We start from the raw sequence: 23,588 nt of genomic DNA, 5'->3' as shown, positions 1-23,588 counted from the left end.
TGAGAAATTAAAAAGAGCATCTGTAAAATGAGTAGTCATAAAAATTCATGTACACTGGTATTTGCAAGTTCTTTAAGTTTGTGGTAAGCTGTTCTGTCTGATATCAGCATATCTGGAACCTTTAGGTCCCCAGTTCTTTGGGAAAACCCTGGAGGGGGCTCTTATCTATGAGCTCAGTCATGCCAAACCCTGGTAGACCTGACCACATTTAGAAGCATACTTGCTTCAGGCATCCTTGAAGAAAGGAGGAAAAAGAAAAAAGGAAATCAATGGAACACTTCTGCCCCCTACCGGTAAGCAACAGGCTCTTTAGAGAAATTACCTTAGAAAGGTTGTGATGCAGTAACTTAGCTTTAATTGCCAAGCTGAAGCAGCCTAGAGTCATCAAAGAAGAAAGTCTCAACTGAGAAGGTGAGACTGGCCTGTGCACATGGCATTGGAAAACGGCCTTGATGAGTAACTGATGCAAGAGGTTCTAGGCCACAGCGGGCTCATCCTTAAGCAGGTGGTCTTGGGCTTTATAAGAAAGCGAGGTAATTGGGTTAATGAGATGGCTAAAGTTCAGTTCCAAGCATCCACAGTAGCCTTATAATTGCAGCTCAAATAGCCTTTAACTGAACTGATGCCACTAGCCTCCGTGTAACCCAGACTCACATTTAGACACATACTTTACAAATATAAAAATTAATGTCTTAAAGAAATTAAAATAATAAAATCTCATTCCAATGCCAGAAGATATTTCTATGCTCTCTTTTTGCATTTTTAGACCCAACAACCCTGGCTAATTTATCATATGACTTAGGGAACAGAATGAAGTACATAAAGCCTTAATATTTGTAGGAACATATGATTAAAAAACAGGACTCATTATAGTGGCTGCTAAAACCCATTCAGCACTTCTTCCCTACACTGTACGTAAGACCTGTTTTTATAGATGCTTCCACGGAAGAGGATATGGTTGTGATAGTATAAGTCTCTGACGTGCATAGAAAACTTGAACATGTGTTAATTTTACTGCCTGGGATTGCTAACCAGAGGAAATGTTTCTCAGACTGAGAAGGGGAAGATGACAAGGAAGTTCTCAGGAGAAGAGCCAGCTAGGCAATTCTCCTATGGTAAGATACAATTCAGTTCTCTTGGGCTAAACATCTAGGCCCCAAGAGATAACAAAAAAGAGGTATAAGTAAATGGTCTGCATTTGTTGTTCAGGCTATGGGAATCTCCTGCTTTTGCACTTTCTCCTAACCTGTTAAATGTCTTCATATTTCAAAGAGAAACAAGTAAGTACACAGCTATGCTCCAAGGAAGTTCATAACATGTGGCAGGAGAAATTGAAGTCATGTTTTCTGCAGTTCTGACCCATAGGGTCCAACACTTAACTCTTGTAATGTTGATCTACAACTGTGGTGTAATTCTTTTTTATTTTGAGTAATTTAGTCACAAGATAAGATTTCCCCCTTTTTATCTTGTATTTATACAATGGACTTTTTTCTAAAAGGATCTGAATATAGGCACAATAAATTCATAGTGGTTAAAATGAAGCTCAATTGTTTAAAAATTAATAAAGACACTACTTATTTGTGCAAGAATGAATGCACGAATACATCCAAAGATATACCGAGTATTATAATATCAGGTACCAGCACTGTTGCCTATTAAAGAACTGAAACTTGGAGATGTTCACTCTGAATGTGACTAAATTCTTACACTGATTGCAATAGCAGTCTAATTTAAACCAATACTTTCACCACTGGATACTATAAAATTTTTAGACTATAGATTGTTATAGCCAGCATAAGATAATACATCTTAGTTTTGTGGGTATGGTATAAACAAATTTAATCTGATGTCCAGAAAGTTAAATTTGTTTAATTAAACAATTATTTTTATTTTTAATGTTGCTAATTTTAACAGTGCCCTAATGTCACATGTTGCTTCATTTAACTTATTCACCCAGCGATATCATCATATTTTGATCTGAGTATCTGTATCATTATGTGTAGTTCCATCTATATTATTATACTTAGCGTCTCCACACTCCTCCCCATCCTCTGCTTCCCCCACTCCTGGTCAGGCCCTTTTCTTACCAAAAGTCTCCTCGTACATTCATGACATAGATATTCCACAAACTTTTCCAGCACCATTTCTGCTATTTTGTATCACTTCCACCTCTCTCATAACACTAACTGCACTTTGATGACTTATATGTACATATGCATGTACACACCCATATGTAAATTTAAACTGACATTCCACATATAACAACAGAACACATGCCATACTTGTCTTTCTGAGTCTCTATTAATTTGGTTAACGTAGTAATAGTCTTCAGTTGCATTCATTTCCCTGTGGCATCATATTCCAATTTTCTGACTGACCTGCAGTGGAATCTCAAAGCAGTTTTCTTTTGTATAATTTTGATTGCTAAGATTGTTAAATATTTATTCAAACATCGATTTTTTTCTCCTGTTCAATGCTGCCTGTTTTCTTTTTTCATATTTAGTTGTTGAGCCCTTTATATATTTATAGTATTAATTTCCCTGTTGGATGTAAAACTAGCAAAGGTTGTTCTTTATTCAGTAGACTAAAATAACCATTTTGTAAGTCCATGTGTCATTTGGCGAATAAAATATTTTGCCACCTTTTGTTGGAGCAAGGGACTGAGAGAACATTGGAGCTGTCTATCAATAACTAATTTTATATTGATGTCTATGCTGTGTTATCTACATATACATACACACACACACACACACACACACACACACACACACACACACACACACACACACACATCCTCCTTGGTACCTTAGTCTGGTAATGTATTGGCTGTTTCTTCTATACCTTCATTTAAAACTTGTAATCAGCAATCGACCTTTCTTCTTTTTATTAAAGAACTATGCATTTTTTACTGATTTTTCTGACCTACATCTATCATAATTTGCTTCTGTGTTATACTTGATAATTTAAAGGTATATTGTTTAATTTTTGATAGTTAATTAAGTAGACTTTAGTACAATATGGTTTTAGCTACATAGTAGGCTTATTCATTTCAGATCTCAGTAAACTCTGGGGTTGCAAATAGTTCAGCTCTTTAAAATCTCTTAAAATTTGAGACTCAGGTGAAGTAGCCAGACAGGGATACACTTACTTCACTTTTGTGATCCTGATGACTAATGCAAGGCTTATAATCAACTCATTGATCACTCAGCATAGAAGAGGGCAAATTATGCTAGAACGCTTGAAATCTATCTTAATAAACTTTATTTCATGTGTAACACATCTTAAGCTCATATATATTTCCTTCAGAGATATGATGAGTGAGAAATCGATGGTGTGTGTATTCTGTGTTGATACAGGTGATGATGAGGATCAGATATCTTACCTTTTCTTTTCTGGCAGAGTTTTTGATTCAGTGAGTTCCAAGGAAAGAGGCGCAAAGCTTACAGGGCCTTTATTTTCTGTCCATGTGAATAATAGTGTGAATTGTTACAGGTCAACATAGAGACCTTTCTCGTAGACCATTATAAGATTTAATAAGCATATATATATGTATATATATGTAATGTGCTAATATACATGTTAAATATTTACTAAATGATAACTATTTCTTTCAAGATGCAATAATTAGTTGCTGATCAAAGGTGTCTATGCTTAGGCTAGTTAATTCTCTTAATATTTTTTCATACAGATGCAAATAATGGGGAAGATTATGAACAGATATCATCCAGCTTTGGCTATACTGCTTCTCAATCTATAACCTTGTTGAGCTTGTAAAGAACCTGGAATTGTGTAGACAATGACGGTGGTCTCTTCCTTTCATAATCACACTGGTCCGCAGGATGTGTGGTATATTCTGATTGGAATCCCAGGACTGGAAGATCTGCATCCCTGGATAGCCATCCCCATCTGTTCTATGTACATTGTGGCTGTCATAGGCAATGTTCTCCTCATCTTCCTGATAGTGACTGAGCGTAGTCTCCATGAGCCCATGTATTTTTTCCTCTCCATGCTGGCCTTAGCAGATCTTCTGCTCTCCACAGCTACAGCTCCCAAGATGCTGGCCATCTTCTGGTTCCATTCCAGGAGTATATCCTTTGGTAGCTGTGTGTCCCAAATGTTTTTCATACATTTCATTTTTGTGGCAGAGTCTGCTATTCTTCTAGCCATGGCCTTTGACCGCTATGTGGCCATCTGCTACCCACTGAGATACACCACCATCCTCACTTCCTCAGTCATTGGCAAGATTGGCACGGCGGCTGTGGTCAGAAGCTTTAGCATCTGTGCTCCATTCATCTTCCTGGTACATCGACTTTTGTACTGTGGGAGGAACGTAATCCCCCATTCATACTGTGAGCACATGGGCATCGCCAGGTTGGCATGTGACAATATCACTGTCAACATCATCTATGGCCTGACCATGGCCCTCCTGTCTACAGGGCTGGATATAATACTCATCATTGTTTCCTACACCATGATCCTTCGCACTGTGTTTCAGATCCCTTCCTGGGCAGCCAGGTATAAGGCCCTTAACACATGCGGCTCCCACATCTGTGTCATTCTTATGTTCTACACACCTGCGTTCTTTTCATTTTTTGCCCATCGCTTTGGAGGCAAAACTATCCCTCGCCACATCCACATCCTAGTGGCCAACCTCTATGTGGTGGTGCCCCCGATGCTTAACCCCATCATTTATGGGGTGAAGACCAAGCAAATCCAAGATCGCGTGGTTTTCCTTTTCTCCTCAGCGAGTACATGTTGTTAAAGTGACAACCGATGTTAAGGGTTGCATGTTTCCAAATAAAGCTCTCTCTTAAAAGGTAGGCTCTGTGGGAAAGATGAATAAATAAAATTTATCTAGAGCGCTTCACTTCCAAACCAATAATATTCACATAATGCATTATCTAATAATCCAGAGATTGTGAGAAAAATCTTTGTGACCTCTTATTAGTCTGTTTTTCAAATTATTTTATAGTTATATATAGATAACTACAAAGAATACAATTTCTTATGTAGAGAAAGGAAATGGAAAGCTATTGTGTATCTTAAAACTATTTTTCTTAATCCTCTGAGAATTATTACATTGTATTTTGGTCATATTACAAAGTATCTCACTTTCTGCTGAAATGTAAAGCAGTTCTGTGCCCATCAGCAGGCGCATGGGGCAATAGCAAGAAGCATTTGTGTTACTGTTATTTTTACCAACACTTAATTCTTATGTTAAATTACTAACTCTAACATCCTTCAATTTTAGATTCCCTGATATTTCCTGAGGTCAATTTTTTTTCTTTCTTTTGAGACAGAGTCTCATGGAGATCTGTCTGTCTTTGCAAGAGAATATATATAATGTTGCAACTATAGACAATTATAAAGTCACTTTTGAAGAATTAGCTTATACATTATATACATTAAATAATTTTCCAATAATGAAATAAATATGTTTACCAAGATAAAATTAGCTCTCAGTATCACTTGAATTTTTTCTAAGATATATATTATTTTATTAATTTGTTCTTGTTACATCTCAGTGGTTATCCCATCCCTTGTCTCCTCCCATTTTTCCCTCCCTCCCATTTTCCCCTTATTCCCCTCCCCTACAACAGTTCCTGAGAACGATTTCCTCCCCCTGTATATGCTCATAGGGTATCAAGTCTCTTCTTGGTAACCTGCTGTCCTTCCTCTGAGTGCCACCAGGTCTCCCCCTCCAGGGAAAATGGTCAAATATGAGGCACCAGAGTACGTGAGAAAGTCATATTTTCTAAAGGCTAATTTTGCACCTATGTGTTGGAGATTTTAGTTCTAAGACCTTAGGGATTATCCTGGTGTCAACAGAGGCTACACAAGTGTAAATGACTGGAAAATCCTATGCCTAATAGTTAAAAAGGAAACTCAGCAGAAGTTTCATTGGAGTACTCATGGAGAAACACTGAAAAACTATAATCAAATAAAATACATGTGTGTGAGCTTGTTTCCATGTTATACAATAATTGAACTTGCTAAAATATTTTCTTCTTCTTTCTGTTAAAAGCTAAAGAAGTTTATTAAACATGAACTCCTAGTTAAAAAGAAAAAGACAAAGCAATAACATTTAGAAGTTAGAAGTGTGCTTTTTAACATTTGTACCCAGTTTAGAGTTTTTAACTATCCTATTTATATAATACAGCTATTTATCTTATGTATGCACAAGCATTTTCATATATTTACACCGACTCACACATAACAAGTGCTTTAAAAAGCTGAGAATGACCTTGTATGTATTATTTGTCTTGTGAGAGGAAAGAAAAAAAAAAATAACTCTAACCATAAAGCAATGTACTGTGGGCCACACTGCTGAAGAAACCCAACTCTTCCTCCCTTAATGGCCATAACCTGCCAAGACCTCCTCAAGGCAGATGAGGTCACAAGAACCTCTGCTCCTATCCATGTCGGAGAGTTGTTTGGCTAGATCTGTGCAACGTGTGCAGGCGACCACAGCTACTACGAGTTCACAATTGCAAGGTCCTTTTCATGTCCAGAAAATTCCCAGGAATTCTAGCCAATATCTGGCTTTTAAAGTCTTCCTGTTCTTGCTTATCTTCTTCCTGAAATTCTTTTGGGCAAGATATCGCTATATAGTCCCGAACTGCCGAAACTCTCCATGTAGACTAGGCTGATCTCAAATTCATAAAGATCCACCTGCCTCTGCTGTGCTGGGATTAAAAGTGTGTGCTATCACACTTGCCCAAAGGTGAATTTTTAACATTACAATATTGAGAATAATATTGTTTAGGGGGTTGTTTCAATTGCTTTTACTTTGGTTGGAACATTTTTCCTATTTACCCAATCTGTTAAGAGATGTCATCATGAAACGTGTTTCATTTCATTAAATTAACTTTCACATGTATTAATGGGAGTGTATGAGTGTATATCTGATTTTGATGATAAAGTACATTAGTGCATGTATGAATATTGATTCATTTTTATGTCCCATGTATAAGTCCCTCTTTGCCATAGAACGCTACTCTCTCAATGTGTCCTTTCATGGTAGTTGTTAGTGTCTCGTTGAGCATGGTGATATTTATATGCACAAGGATATTGTTCTCTAAGTATATTTTCTTGCTTTGTCTTTGTCTCCTTGGTCTTGAAAAATGAATTTGTTACATATTTCTACTTTGATTTATTTTGATAAGCTTCTTTTAAATTTTATTTAAATAATTTGTTCAGAATACATCCCAATTGTTATACCCTCACTTGTATCTTCCCATTGCCCCCTTCCTCCCTCTTTTATCCTACTCCCCTCCCCTAGGCCTGTGACAGAAGGGGACCTCCTCCCTTACCATATCATTACAACCTATCAGGGCTCATCCAGTCAGTCTACTTCCCCTTCCTCTGAGTGCCACTAGGCCTCCCCACCAAGGGGAAGTGGTCACATATGGGGCATCACTGTTTATGTCAGAGTCAGTCTCCTCTGCTTTCCAGAACTGTGGAACATGCAGTGTCCTTGACTAGATCTGAATAGTGGTCTAGGTTTACTGTATGCACTGTCCTTTGTTGGTACAATAGTTTTAGCAGACCCCTCTGGGTTCAGACCCACCAGCCTTAATAGTCATCTTGTAGGCTTCCTGGACCCTCTGGATCCAGCTATTTCCCCATTCTCCCAGACCTCTCTCACCTGGAGTCCCAGTAGGAAGTCCCAGCACCTGTCCCAGTTGCCCACTGGATGAAGACTCTCAGAGGACATCCCTGTTGGGCTAGTGTCCAATTATAAGTGGGTATATACTATGTGTATCTTTCCAGGTCTTAGTTAATTCACTCAGGATGATAGTTTCTAGCTCCATCCATTTGCCTGCAAATTTCAAGATTTCCTCATTTTAATAGGTGAGTTGTATTCCATAGAGTACATGTACCTATCAAAATACCTACTAATTTTTTAAGGACCTTGAAAGATCAATTCTAACTTCACTCTAAAAAATGGGATACCTAAAACAATCCTGTACAGTAAAAGATCCTCCAGAGGATTCTCCATCCCTGATCTCAAGCTGTACTATAGATCAACTGTAGTAAGACCACCATGGTACTGGCATAGCAATAGGCTGGTTGATCAATGGAATCTAATCGAAGAACCAGAAGTAAAACCACACATCTATGGACACTTGATTTTTGACAAAGTAGCCAAATCTATACAATAGAAAAAGCACAGCATCTTCAACAAATGGTTCTGGTCCAACTGGATGCCTACATATAGACAAATGCAAGTAGATCCATATTTATCACAATGCACAAAACTCAAGTCCAAGGGGATTAAAGACCTCAACATAAAACCAGAGACCCTAAATCTGTTAGAAGAAAAATGGGGAAGATACTTGAACTCATTGGCACAAGAGACAACTTCCTGAACAGAACACCAACAGCCTAGGCTCTAAGGTCAACAATATTTTGTTAAGATTCTATACAATTTTTATGGGGAAAATATCAATTTATCACAAATGTGCTGTCACAAAAAATCTCTGTGATCAAATCAAGCATAAGGAAAAGATATAAGGAAGAGTCTTTACATTGTGAACCTGTGAATTATCAAATCTTGCATAAACACCAAATGTTAATAGAATATATAATGCAATTATTCTGCTTATTTCAAATGTTTTTATCGATGAATGAAAATAAAAACATTTAGGTTTCAGTTTAAAAAAAAAGAGTTTGAAAAGAACTGATATTTAAGTGTTTGGTATAAATTAACATTGAAGTTAAGGCATCTAGTCCTGGATTTATTTATTTTTTTTTTATTCTTGTATTTTGTGTTCTTTTGTTTATTGAGAAAAGATCTCATTCTGTGAACCATGTTTTCCATAAAGTCATGGTCATCTTCATCTTTCAACTGGTTTCAACAGGTGTGAACTATCATAACCAGTTCTTATCTGTCTATCTATCTATCTATCTATCCATCCATCCATCCATTGTTTGTCGATTTAATGGGAGACTTTATATCTTTCTGTTACTGATTCAGTTTCCCTTTTTCTTGTCTGTTCTGGTTTTACAGTTCATTACTAGGTTTTAGTTGGTTAAAAAAGGTATCTATTTCTTTCAGGTTATTTAATGGTTGATGTATAATTTTATTATTATTATCCTTTGTGTTTGGTGGAGTCAATTGTAATGTCACATTTTTCAAAAGTTTAGTGAATAAGGTAGCTCAGAAATATAATATGGATCAACATTTTTCATGATTGTCATATAATTGATAACAATAATAATGATAAACATACATTTGATTTCAGGTAAATTTGCTGATGAAGACAGAATCAGGTGACAGGAAGTATGGGAGATAAGTTTTACCTGCTAATATAAAAATGTTTTTAGATATAGATAGATCTTTTAAGTTGATAATGATGAAATGTGATAAATATTGATTTACATTTAGACTTTTAGATGCACTAAGATAGGGAAGATTTTTTCTTCAATGCTGCCAAATACAATTAGCCAAAACACTGTGAATGTAACATTTATATAATCATGATTGTTTTGTGGTTCTTCTTGCTGTAGGTACACATTGTATATATGTGTAATAATATGAATGTATATGAAAAAAATAAAAATACAAAACAAAAATGTTATAAAATAGCAGCTACTCATAGTGAACTAAATTATAAAAATGTCTAATTCTAAATAACAATAAAAATACCTAAAACAAATGCAGCATTTGTTTATTCTATTGCAATGGCAATTCTTTTTAAAATGTATATAAAGTATAACACACATTAAAACATTAAAATTATTTCTTTTGCATGTGTGAATATGTGCACGCACACACACATTTATGGAGGTTAGGAGGCAACTTGTGAGCAGTAGGTATCATTTTCCACCATGGGACCCAGGGACAGAAGTCAAGTCATCAGGTTTGGTAAAAATCATCTTTGTTAGCTAAGCCATCTCCTCAGCCCTCAGTTAAGATATTTTTGAAGTTTAAATTCAAACAGTGGTTATCAGATAGATTGTCAGAAACATGATATATAATTAATCTAAACTAACCACTGACATTGGAATTTATGAGAATACCTCTGTCATGCTATCAAGACCATATGGTAGGAAAGTTGAGTCATATTCTTCATAGAGCGAGACACTTTAAGACAAGTGCATATTTACTTCATAAATACTTTAATTGAATGTATGAACACAGTTGTTTTTGAAAAAGAGACAAATATTTTTAAATAGATGGAAGTGCCTACATTTACAGAACATTAGATTTTGTTAAGGAAAGATATACATCCTTTTTCTTTTTTATTAATTAATTTATTCAGATTACAACTCAACTGTTATCCTGTCACGTGTATCCTCCCTTTCCTCCCTCCCTCCCACACCCACCCTATTCCCCTCCCCTAGGTCTATGACTGAGGGGGATCTCCTCCTCGACGTTATGGTCACAGACTATCAGGTCTCATCTTGGTTGCCTGCCTGTTGTTTCTTTCAGTGCCCCCTGGGCCCTCCACCAAGAGGAGGTGGTCAAATATTGGGAAAATCTGCATCTTATAATATCACCACCATCTGTGTCAGTACCAACTTCTATGTATTTAGTGCATTGAGAAATAGAAGTGAATATTAAAACAAAAGGTACTGTTTTTCACAATCTTTCCTAATCTTCCCTCAGTCCATGTTTGTAACACAAACCCCCCCTTCTCCATCTCCTCCTTGTCCCCCACCTTCTCCTCACTAAGTTCATGTCCCGGCATGGGGCAGAGGCTTGCAGAAATGAGATATCCTTTAAAAACATTCCCCAGGTTATTATGAAACCTCACAACAAGATTTTGGAACAAATTTCTTCTTGGAGGTACTGGCCTTCAGAAGTCATCTGTATATTAGAATAAATGAAAACTATATCTTTTTTCATGGCTGAATAACTCTTCTTTTGTTTTTTAAAGTAGAAATACTCAATTCAACTCTTGAGTGTAACTTGCAGGTCTCTAGCTAAGCCATATGATTCCTCTTTTTTCATTTAGTCAAGTCAAAAATTGTATAAATAATATGAAACATTCATTCACTATTTATTGTTTAAACATTTTTCATATCACCCACTCATATGTGTTCTCCCTTAATGGGTTTAATAAATTATGCAATGTAAAAGTAATTAGAATTCTATTTTTACTGTGTATTTAAAAATCAAGTGGGTAGTATTAGTTTTCTAGGGGACAAGATGGGCAATATTGGTGTCTTCTGACAATTGACCTTCTTTCTTATTTATTATGTAGTGTTTCACATTTCACTAAATGCTTATAGAAGCAATCATGCTTTACAACTCACTGTCAAAAGTGTTCAGTATCATAATTTCTAAAGCACATTTCTCTATTGTTCTAAGGGTTGTTAAACAACCAGCATCAGATAACTTTCACCTTCTTCATTCTGTAGTATATTGATTTCTTGGGGCTCACACAATTTGGGAATGTTCAAATTTATCTTGAGTGCCATTCAGTAACTCTATTTTCATTCTGTGTATTAATAGTGTAGAAAATCCTTCACAACCTTCACACTCAATTTCAAAAGACTTTTCTTGCTTCTGATTAAAATATTTCATTTTGTAGGTTTTGTACAAGGTGACAAATATGAATCCAGTTGCATTTTTTTACACATAGACATCCAGTTAGACCAGCACCATTTGTTGAAGATGCTATCCTTTTTCCATTGAATGGATTTGGATTCTTTGTCAAAAATCAAGTGACCATATGTGTGTGAATTCATATCTCGGCCTTCAACAAGAAGAACATTATGATAGGCAGATTTGGGCCCAGGGGTCCCGCTCAAACTATGGCACCAACCAAGGACAATGCAGGCAGTAAATTTCAAACCCCTACCCAGATCTAACCAATGGACAGGACATTCTCCACAGTTGAGTGGAGAGTGGAGTCTGACTTTCACATGAACTCTGGTGCCCCAGATTTGACCATGTCCCCTGAATGGGGAGGCCTGATGGCACTCAGAGGAAGGATAGCAGGCTACCAAGAAGAGACTTGATACCCTATGAGCATATACAGGGGAAGGAGGTCCCCCTCAGTCACAGTCATAGGCGAAGGGAGTAGGGGGGAAATGGGAGGAAGGGAGGATACAAGGGATGGGATAACAATTCAGATATAATATGAATAAATTAATAAAATAAAATATTTCATTTTATTTATTTTTGATCCTTTTGCAGCTCCTGGGTGATGGGTCAGCATCCTCATGCACAGCTCTTGTTAGTGCTCCCCTCCATCAGTGTGGCAGCACCAGGTCCAGAGATGACTGATTTCAGGCCCCCAAAAGTGTCACCAACTGCAAAGTGAGAAGGAGACACAGAATCGTTAAGTCCTTCCTTGCCTTCAAAATTACAGTACTCTTGTTTGTCTTAGTTATTGCTGTTAAGAGACATCATGACCATGGCAGCTCTGGTAAGCAGAAACATTTAATTTGGGCCGTGTTTAAAGTTTCAAAGGGCTAGTCCATGAGCAACATGAAGGGAAGCATGGTGCAGCATGGCAACATGCATAATACTGGAGCAGTAACTGAGAATGACATCCTGACCCCAGAACCAAGAGAGACACTGGGCCTGGCACAGGCTGGTGAAGCCTCAGAGCTCACTCCCAGTGACACACTTTTTCCAACAAGGCCACACTTCCTAATTGTTATGATGCTTCTCAAACAGTGTCACTCCTTATGACTAAGCATTCAAATACACCAACCCATGGAGGCTGTTCTTATTTAAAGAACATCAGCTTAAACACAGAAGGGCCTCAGGTCACCCAGATCCAAATGGAAAACTTCCAGGTGCTGAAAGTTGATTGAAATGCTCAAGTACACTCACCTCCTAAGCTCAGCACCATTTATTGGTCTGAAAACAAATTCCTATTGATTTAAAACAAGACATTTAAAATGTCTTTTTTCTTTCTTAGTGTAGTTGACTCATTTGTCCTCAAAGGAGTGTGGACACTCCAGGGTGTGGACAGACTTTACCTCCACACACAACAGTTTCAACAAGGACAAGCAGAAGTTCTACTAGCTTTGGGACACACAAGTGCCCTTTGTAATTAAGTCAGTAGAAGGACTTCCATAAAAGGCTTTGTGCCCCATCTCTCTGAAAACTGTTCAACATGTTAAACCATGACTCAGTGCATTTGAAAAATCGAAGAAGCATGATATATTCAAAGTGCTTTTATTTTCACTTTCAAGTTGTTATTTTGAAAAAGAGTGCTTGCATTCGATTTTGTCATCAAGAGACCTTGTCTTATCATTAATTTTCAAAATAAGGGTAATTTTAGTTCTGTGATCCAAAGGGATGGAGAAATTGGAGAAAGAACAATAATCTGATAAACAGCACCTGTTAATTATTAAGGTAAGTAGCTTATCAAACACTTTCTGTTTGTTTTTGTTATTCACTGTTGGAAATAAACCCAGCACTTCACAAATAATAGGTAGCTCTGCACCATCAGGCCACATGCAGCTCTGCTTCTTTTTTCACTTTAGTTATAGAATGTCCTTCAGATGCGCAAGGGACTAGAAAAAAGCTCAGTTCCACAGAGACAGAATCGTATAAATCTCTTATGCTTCTCTGACTCAACTATCAGATCAGACACTGTGCCTGTGTGTGTCTCATCACATGGCTCCAGGTAAGTCTAGGCACTTGAGGTCTGGACCTAGGTGGGAGAAATAGAAGTGAAAACGCAAGCTAAGAGCCTACTGACTTCCTTGTCCTCAGTGTTCATCTCTGTGTTAGCAATAACTGGAACTTTATTTCTATTCATTTTTAAGTTGCAGTCCACTCTACAGACGTGCCCAAGTCTGCCTTTAAGTTTAACATGATAAGCTTCTTCACAATTCCTTTGTTTTGCATTCAGAGATTTTAGAGTATTTCACAAATAATATAAAATTAATAGTCAGTCCCATTATATTTTTGTCTCTTCCTTAAAGCTGACAAACTATTCATTCTTAAACATTTTCACAACATTGGTAGGATATGTAAAATAGATTATTGGGTTTAGAAAGGCACTACAAAATTTAAAAGCATGCTTGGGTACAGCTCCAATGAGCTTTTAATAAAGAGTCTACCTGAGATGCCTGCAGTTGAGCTATAGACCTGGAGGGTGTTCCAGGAAAAAAAAGCCTTCATTTGAGAAGACTGAGAATTCTCCCACTCTGATGTATTTTCTGTGTCTAGTACAGGGAGATATGAGATCATATAATATTTTCATTCTATGAATTCCACTTGGAAGTCCATAGTGATGCACAGACAATAGATAAAAAAGGAAAAATATTCCAGTGTTCTTGGAGCAGAAAAAAAGTACAAAGAAATTTTTACTTCACTAATTCAAAACAATTAATATAATGATAAATTTAGAGCCAAAAGATCATTTTTAATATCCTTTGTGGGAGACAAAATTGGAGAGGAGTAATTAAGATAACAAAGAGCTGATGATACACTACTAACATATAGATTATATTTTGCTATTGATTTAATTTCTCTTATAATTAGTCTTAGTGTGGAGCAGAAGTTGAAGCACAAATGCTGCTAACATAATTCTATTGAGCCCATCATGCACAAGTTCAATGGCTCCATCTTCATGCCTTCTGTGTTAACATTAGTTGGGATCCCTGGCCTGGAGTCAGTGCAGTGCTGGATTGGGATCCCATTCTGTGTCATGTACATCATCGCTGTGATCGGAAACTCTCTCATTTTAGTTATCATCAGAAGGGAAAAGAGCCTGCATATACCCATGTACATTTTCTTGGCCATCTTGGCAGTCACAGACATTGCCCTTAGTACATGTATCCTTCCCAAAATGTTGGGCATCTTCTGGTTTCATATGCCACAGATTTCCTTTGATGCTTGCTTGCTACAAATGGAACTCATCCACTCATTCCAGGCAACAGAATCAGGCATCCTCCTAGCCATGGCTCTGGATCGCTATGTGGCCATCTGCAACCCCCTGAGACACGCCACCATCTTCTCTCCACAGCTCATGACTTGCCTTAGAACTGGTGTTCTACTCAGGGCTTTCATTCTTGTATCTTTAACCATAGTGCTTATCAAATGCCGCCTTAAGTACTACCGAACTACCATTGTCTCCCACTCTTACTGTGAACACATGGCCATTGTGAAATTGGCAGCTGAAGACGTCAGAATCAACAAAATATGTGGCCTCCTTGTTGCCTTTGCTATCCTAGGGTTTGATATAGTCTTCATTACCTTCTCATATGTGAGAATCTTCATCACCGTCTTCCAGCTGCCCCAGAAGGAGGCTCGATTTAAAGCCTTCAATACCTGCATTGCTCACATCTGTGTCTTCCTACAGTTCTACCTCCTGGCCTTCTTCTCTTTCTTTACTCATAGGTTTGGGGCTCACATACCGCCCTATGTGCATATCCTCCTGTCAGATCTTTACCTGTTAGTCCCACCTTTTCTTAACCCCATTGTCTATGGTATTAAAACTAAACAAATCTGTGACCAAATCCTGAAAATGTTTTTCTCCCAGAAACGTCTGTGACCATTAGTGACCCCCTCTGCTAAAATGTTATGTTGTTTTTAATTCCCAACTCAAATGACTTAAAGTTTATTAACTTCCTCAAATATAAATATGTGCTATAGCTTGTGAATTCCAAATATTCATAATTTATAGAAGAGTGTGTTAAATGCAATACAATGTTTTTGACTCACAAAGAGTAAGATAATTCACATAGTTTGTGATGTGAGTTAATATTATTATTTGTTTTGTATTTTGAGAAGAGAATGTAATTACAACATTTCCCCCTTCCATTTCCTCCATTTACACTCTCTTACACACTCCTTTACTTTTATTTTCAAATACATAGGTCCTCTTTCCTATTTGGACCTGTCAATTTAAATTTACTAGAATAAGTAAATTTGACTCTCTAAGAGCAAACTGCAGACAAAGGCTCTTGCTTCAGGTAAACCCCAAAGATGATTTTGTGTGTCAATACCTTTGAAGTTCCAATCCAACAAACACCTACAATTTGGGCTTTGATTCATTTTCTAAAGATGTTGCCATTACATATCAGGGTGTGATAGATTTAGAATCACTTTTCTTTTTAGGGAACTTATATAAATGCTTATCAATTAAAAGATAATACTTAACCAATGATTTGCAAAAATTTATTCATTTGTATCCCAAAACTAAAAATGATATAATACTATTTGTATAGAAATAATGAGAAGAAAGAGACTGAATTAGCGTGTCCTTAAAGATTGTTTTCGGAAAGCAGAAATCAAGTAGATTTATTTAGGTGATGTGCTCTTGGAGCAACAGAAATTACTGAATTTTAATGGCATTTTAGCTTCATTTGTGTTTTAGAAAGTTTAGAGAAGAAAGAATAACTGAATACAGAGGCAGCATTTAAAAATTGCCTAATGTTAGCACTCGAGAACTGTGTGTTATCTTCTCTCTGTCTGAGATACATTTGGCACTCAGACACTGTGTAGAAAACATGAAATACTTTTTTCCTGATATTAGTCACATGGTATTTCACTGAACATTATCAAGTCAAAAGCTAATTAAAATTAAACATTGAAACCATTCATATAGAAAAGATGAGTTCACTTCACTTTTTCTGTTTGTTTTTTTGAGAAGGGTTTCTCTGTGTAGCTTTGACTTTCCTGGCCTCATTTTATAGACCAAGATGGCCTCGAATTCACAATGATATGCCTGCCTCTTCCTCTCATCCCTGGGATTAAAGACATATGACACCGTACTTGGCCTACTTCACTATTTTTTAAGGTAAAAGAAAAATGCAAACTTGAAGGAATAATAGGAAACTAGGTTGAAGAGGCAGGCCAAGGCAGAAAATACATGCATGAAGCCAGATGGAAGGCTGCTATTTATTTAATTTCAATAAAATAAACTAATTGGAGTATAGAGAACAAGCAGTTGTTTGAGGGTAAAGAATATGATCAAAATATACTGAATTGATATTTTAAAAAGTAAAAATCATTATTAAAATGTAATAATGTAACAACAGAATTCCTTTTTAGCAAAAGTAGTACAAATATATTAGGGGTAAAAAGAGTAAAGTGGTATAAAAGTAGACACTGGTATAAAGTGAGAGATGAGTGAGGAACAAAAATATGTGTAGGTCATTGAAAACTAAGGACTTACGAAGATCCTCAATTACTAAGAAATGCCCAAGTACAACTTTTAAAGTAATGTTGAATTGAAGTTTACTACAGAGATAGACTGTGCCATTTCAAGACAACAGGGGTTATTAGTTGAAAATTATATTGCAAGGCATGGGGTACCGCTTTATGATTTATTGGTCAGTGAGGCACCAGATGTCTCCAAATCAACTAAGATTTGGCATTGCCCTTAGCTATAATCCATAATTACATGGTAAGGCTTTCTTGCTAAAGCCAACACATACTTTGGATACAGGACACATCGAAACCCATCTTAACCTTACCAGGATGCTTTCTACATGCTGGCCAGTTGTCATCCTGTTGGAAGGTGAAATTCAAGATGCTGGGGTGGAGAGCACAACAGTGGTTTTACTCAGCACTAAAACCTGAGTGCTGTAGTACTTACCTCCAGACAAATATGTCCACTGGTTCAGTAGCTACATGAGAACTTGCTATTATCTTGTTGATTGGTCATGGTATCAAAGTGTTTTCTAAATATTTGTGTTTCTACTCAAAGACCTAGGCTGTTGTGGGCAGCAATTTTTTGAGAGATGCATTTTTGTGAGAAGTTCTGAGAATGGGAGACTAATTAGATTTCAACCTAAACCAGACGTCTGTATCACCTCCACCACAGCCACCCACAGAGGCTCAGGGTAGAACAGGACAGAGGAGGAAGAAGGAATGTAAGAGCTGGTACTTGGGGAGGTGCCCTATGGGTACCCTCTATCTGCATATGACATGGCTATATTCTTATACTCAAGGAACTCACTACAGGCACGGTTTCATACCCATGACCTGCCAAAAACTAATTCAGCCAACATTTTTGCACAGATGTGGTAGATGATTTCTATCTCCCAGTTTCATGGGGGTCGATGGATGACTATTGTTCTTGATGATTTGGCCACTGGTAGGTTTCTTGTGAGCCAGTGGGTTGCTTCCACACCCATAGCCATATACCATGGACAATACTACCTGGACTTAGTGAGTTATCAAAAGGGGAGTCTTGAATCTGAGAGTGGAAATTTTCAGAAAAAAAAATAAAGAATTGGGGAAGTTGGAGGAAGTGAGTTTGGAGTAGTTCATTTTATACATGCCCAAAATTCTCAAAAACAACAACAACAACAACAACAATAAACTAAAACAAAAAGGATTCTATATCCCTAAGGCCTATCATGACCCTAACATTATTGACTATGAGCAGGGCATCTGGATCTGTCTTTACACTGTTTCCTCTACATTGCCAACATTTTCAACTTTTCTTGGTCTGGTGTCTAAATTTCTTTGATTAAAGAATAAATGTAAAATAGGAAGGTGATAATAAATATATAAGAAGCATTGTAGATGGAGAAGTCATCTGGCTTCCACCTTTCAAATAAATAGATGTTGAAACAAATAAAGAATGAATGGAAGAATTAATATTTGTCTTTCCGCCCATCTATTATATAAACATACATATATACCTACATGTATACACACAGAAAGAAGCATGCGACAATATTAAACAAAGAATATTTGAAAGCTGAAAAAAACAAACACGTTATAAAAGTAAAATTTATTGGAACTGGAGAGATGGATGAGCAGCTAAGAGTTTGTTGCACAAACAAGAGCACTGGAGGTTATTTCAAGGCATACATTTACATGGTCAGTTGGCACGGTGTTCTGTCTGTATGTAGTTCTATACTTGAAAGACAGATCTGGGGAATCCACAGTGCAAGCTGACTAGCAAAACTAGACATATCATTGAGTTCTTTATTTGACTGAGAAGGTAAGCTTTAATATGAGCAAGGTGGAAGAGCAATAGATGATGATTGCTGAAATCAATGTAAGGCCATGCTTTTTCATACATGAAAGAAAATGCATGCTCACATATGCAAACCACATACATTAGTACAGGAAAGTAAAATAAAATTTAGTATTTTGAAATACATATTATGTAAAAATAACACAATAACAAAATAAAAATAACATGTTGAGAACATGAAAAATATTGTGGATGCTCTAATAGAAATTAATGACTGAATTGCAGGCATATTTTTGTTAACTATTTTTGGGGGCTCTTATATCTTTACCACCTTTCCAATCCTTATTCCATCCAACCCTCCAATCATAGGTGGGTGAGAAAGAAGGTTACAGGGAGAAGGGGACGTAGAACTATATAGGCTACCTCCTACTGGTTAGAGATGTAGAGGTCCTTGAGGCAAGCCTAATTTTTGTTGTCAGAATAGCCAGAAGCACAGCAAAATAATAAACAAAGCAAGCAAACAAACCAAAGAGCCAGCAGCAATAGCAAATACAGCAGCAGGACGAACCAGCAGTAGTAGGGACAGCAACAGGGGGAGCAGCAGCCACTACAAGCCTTCTCAGTGCTTCCCTGTGAGGCACATGGATGGCCACCAGGGAAACTGGCATGGACATGAGATGTATCCAAACCCTGAAACCTCAATCTTGAGAGTAAGAATAATTCTCTCACTGTTCTGTGCCTACATGCCCTGGCCCTAGTCCTACTGGCCCCACCCTCACAATTATGGAAGCAGTCACTTAGCTTGGCACCTGGAATGCCTCTCCATGCAAATGAGGAATACCAGTACCTTAAGCCTCCAGCCAGTAACGTTTACCCTGGAAATCATTTCCCACTCCCTAAGGTCCATGTAGAATTTGTTCACCTCCAATAAAGATACACACTAGCTGTTTCACTGAATACCATCTAAGAGTTTTGCTGTCAACAGGAGAGTTCCAGGTTTTTGCTCTGCTTCATCCTTCCCAGGCCTGTGTGCAGAGATGCCTGGATGCCCTAAGGGAGGAAGCAGAGCAGAAACACACTCTCTCATTTATACCTTCTTCAGTGTGTCCAGAATTAAACTATCTCTGGCTTGAAAGATAACACCCTTGCTAGTACATAAAGCAAATCATAATCCACACCAAGAAGCAGACTATTGTCCCACACTTGTGTTTTTATTATTATGTGGTGGGAAGCTTTCCTTTGCTTGTCTATTATATTTGGTGTTCTGTAGGCATCTTGTATGTTTATATGCATCTCCTTTAAATTGGGGAGATTTTCTTCTATGATTTTATTGAAGATATTTTCTTGGAGTTGGTGTCTTCTCTTTCCTTGATGCCTATTATTCTCAGGTTTCGTCCTTTCATGGAGTCCTTGATTTCCTGGATATTTTGTGTCAGGAATTTTTCTTATTTAGCATTTTCTTTGATTGTTGCTTCAAGTTCTAGGATTGTATGTTCTAGTCCTAAGATTCATTCCTCCATTCCTTGGATTCTGTTAGATAAGCAGATAACCTCTGTGTTGCTTACTTTCTTCTTGAAGGTCTCTTGTCGCCATTTTTCTTCTGACTGTACTTTTATCACTGTTTTCATTTTCATCTTCAGATCTTGAACTGTTTTATTGAATCCCTTCATCTGGTTGTTTGTATATCCCTGAATTTTTTTCCAGTGCCTCTCTATAGGCCTCTTTCATGTCTTCCACCTGTTTGGCTGAGTCTTCTTGCATTTGATTATGGATTTTACTTGTTTCCTCAATTATCCTTTGCCTTACTACAGATTTGAGGGCATTTTCTTCTATTTTGCTTGTGTTTGAGTTCTCAGGGTTGTTTTCTTTGGGATAGCTGGGATCTAGAAATGCCAAGATGTTTTGGGTTTTGTTAGTTGCATTTTATACTGGCCTATCTCTAATGTTGGATGGTAGCTTCTGGTGTCCTTCACTGGTCATTGAGAGTAGATGGTTGGTAAGTGATGTGCCCTTTCCTGTGGGGATCAGGGAGTTCTTCCCTGGAACCAGCAGGTGAACTGGTTCCTGCTCTAGGAGACTTTGCTCTACATCTTAAACTCCTGGCTGGGTCAGCAAAGGTAGGCTTCTGCCTGATTCTGTTCATGCTACTGAGGGGGTTCAGACTAACTGTGTTGGGAGCCACTGTTTAATTTTCTGTCTTGACATCTCATGGCAGTCCAGCCTCTCCCAAGCATGTGGGAGATGCCACTAAGACTTGGAGACTGGCCAGGCCAGGTTTTAACTGCCCAATTGTCCATGCCCGGACCGCTGTGGCTCACAGACAGGTTCCTGCCTGGACCAGTCTAGATAGGGGACTAGTCTAGGTTGTGCACCTTTGGAAGTTCAGTCCCACTGAGTGTGTCCACAATTCAGACCCCCTTCCAGACCCTCAGGGCTGTCCAGCTTCTCCAGTGATTGTGGGAGTACCTGCAAGGCCGTGGGGTCTGTGGGTTTATATGTCCAATTGTTCAGACCTGGACCATTGTGGCCCACTCCTGTCCAGATAAGTGTAGATAGCAGACCAGTCTAGAATGCTCACCTTTGGCAGTTTAATCTCACTGAGTTGTGGCCATAATTCAGACCCCTTCCAGACCCCTCAGAGCCTCCCAGCTTCTCCCATGAACGTCGCTGTGAATAAATAATCTTGATATGTAAATTTCTATGTACTGAGAAGACTTAGGATCTTTTCTGTATAAGGTAAGGAGTGCTCTAAGACCAAAGTTATATGTGATTCATGTTGGCCTCAAACCTAGTATGTAGCTGAAAATGACTCAAATATTCCACCATACAGACCCCGCCTCCAGAGGTCAGGGATTATAGGAGATGCCAGGACAACAGATTTGGGAAGTTTGTGTTTCCATTCTTGAAGGCCTTCATAACTGCTTTTATAATGCCTACATCAGTTTCCACTCCCACCACCAATGTGTAAATGTTTCTTTTTCCCCACATCCTCCCTAGCATATGTAGTCATTGCTTCTCTGTATGATCACCATTCTGACTGAGATTTCTAACCAGTTTCTGTTTGCTTTTCCTTGATGACTGATGCTATCAAACTAATTTCACTGCTCTCTCCTAACTAACAAATCTAAATGTCACGTATACTTTCCTAAAGACACAATAATTGGAAAATATGATGGCCTAATTCTCATTTAGTTTTAGTTTTTGCTTTTTTAAGTAGACATCTTAATTGAAACCACGTCTTTCAGATTTGTTCTGACTGCTGAATCTATGGTGCTTTTGGATAAGAACCTAGAAGTCTATGGTACTGTCTGCTCAGGAATAGTTGTGGTTGTGGTATGAGCTTATTTACAGTTCTGTTCAAAAGGTTATTATAAAGGCTTTGTAAGTTTATATGTGTAATGTGCTACCTTATACTTTAATCAATTAGAAAATGATCACTACATTTTGGAGATGGAAGTATATATATTTTAATGGAGGTATGTGTTTAGTATAGTTAGTAATTTTTATTGCAATTTCACAAAGATAAAAAGTACTGAATGAGGAGGAACCAAGGTAGCAGAGCCGATCATGCACCAGGTCTGTTCAGCAGGATTCAGCCAAGGGGACGGGGCTAGGAGCTACAGAGCACCAGAGCTGCAGTGATCTCGGTGAGAGGGTCCACACTGTGTGGAGCACAGTGATGTCTGGCATTGGACCATCCAGATGGTCCATGGAGGAGTCTCTGGGTCCCTGTGTGCAGGTGACAAGTCCCCAGCGCCTGGAGGAATACCTGCCTTTGAGCTGTGTCTGCCCGCTACATCTCAGACTCTGTGTCTCAGACTGACTGTGCACTACAGAGCATTAAGGACTGGGTCTGCTAGCTTAACAGAGACCTCAGGCTGTGGAGCATGGGTATACCTGACCTCATGTCACCCCACTTCTCCAAGGAAGGCCCCAGAGCTTAGTCAGGTGTGGGTACTTTCTCCAATGCCCAAACATGGCAATATCACCCAGTCTCCAAGTGAACTATGGGCTGCAGAGCACCAGCTTCTGGGTCTGTTAGTTCAGGGGAGACCCCAAGATGTGGAGCACAAATGGATCTGATCTTGGATGCCTCAGCCAGTCCACAGAAGGCTCCTGGGCCAAAGTGGGCATGGACAGGGTCATGAAAGCCTAGTCCTCGAGTATTTATTTTTCTTGTGTTCCTCAACTTCTCCTCAACAACTAGTTCCTCTAGCAAGGTTTTAATAAACAGTTGGTTATTGAGATAGAGGACAAAGAGGAAGAAGAAGAAGAAGAAGAAGAAGAAGAAGAAGAAGAAGAAGAAGAAGAAGAAGAAAAGAAGAAGAAGAAGAAGAAGAAGAAGAAGAAGAAGAAGAAGAAGAAGAAGAAGAAGAAGAAGAAGAAGAAGAAATCATGATCAAGAGAGTCCTGGCATCAATTATTTTGTGGTCTCTGTTATAGACACAGGGCTAATTTAGACATCACCAGGCCACTTCATTTTTCAATCACACTAGTCTTTAGGATCTCTTAAATGTTTTGTGGATCTGAGTAATAAGACCAGCAACTGAATTGCAGTTCTTGGTTAAATGCTAGAGTACCCAATGAAGAAACACACAGGAAACTATCACAGTATTTCCTTCAGTAGGAAGAGCTTAGCATTTCACTTTTTTGTTTTTGTTATTGTCATATTCCACCAGCACATGAGTGGCTAGAAGTAATCAGGGCTCATAATTGTGTGTGTGCTTGCAT

At 37.9% G+C, this 23,588-nt stretch overlaps 2 protein-coding genes across 2 annotated transcripts; both read left to right on the top strand.

Moving 5' to 3' along the window:
• Positions 1 to 3,796: 3,796 nt before the first annotated feature.
• Positions 3,797 to 4,762, top strand: LOC311580861 (olfactory receptor 52Z1P-like; the record flags this gene model as incomplete). Its single annotated transcript, XM_084752654.1, has 1 exon — positions 3,797 to 4,762. One exon carries the CDS (start codon positions 3,797 to 3,799, stop codon positions 4,760 to 4,762), a length of 966 nt encoding a protein of 321 aa, XP_084608780.1.
• A 9,760-nt stretch (positions 4,763 to 14,522) lies between these two features.
• Positions 14,523 to 15,473, top strand: LOC311581103 (olfactory receptor 52A5-like; the record flags this gene model as incomplete). Its single annotated transcript, XM_084753115.1, has 1 exon — positions 14,523 to 15,473. The coding sequence occupies one exon, from the start codon at positions 14,523 to 14,525 to the stop codon at positions 15,471 to 15,473; it is 951 nt and encodes a 316-aa protein (XP_084609241.1).
• Positions 15,474 to 23,588: the final 8,115 nt, after the last annotated feature.

This window comes from Acomys minous (genome assembly GCF_964271855.1).
Source record: "Acomys minous genome assembly, chromosome: 2".
Taxonomy (NCBI): domain Eukaryota; kingdom Metazoa; phylum Chordata; class Mammalia; order Rodentia; family Muridae; genus Acomys; species Acomys minous.
Note: the sequence above shows the minus strand (reverse complement) of the source record. Positions and strands in the feature narration are given on the sequence as shown.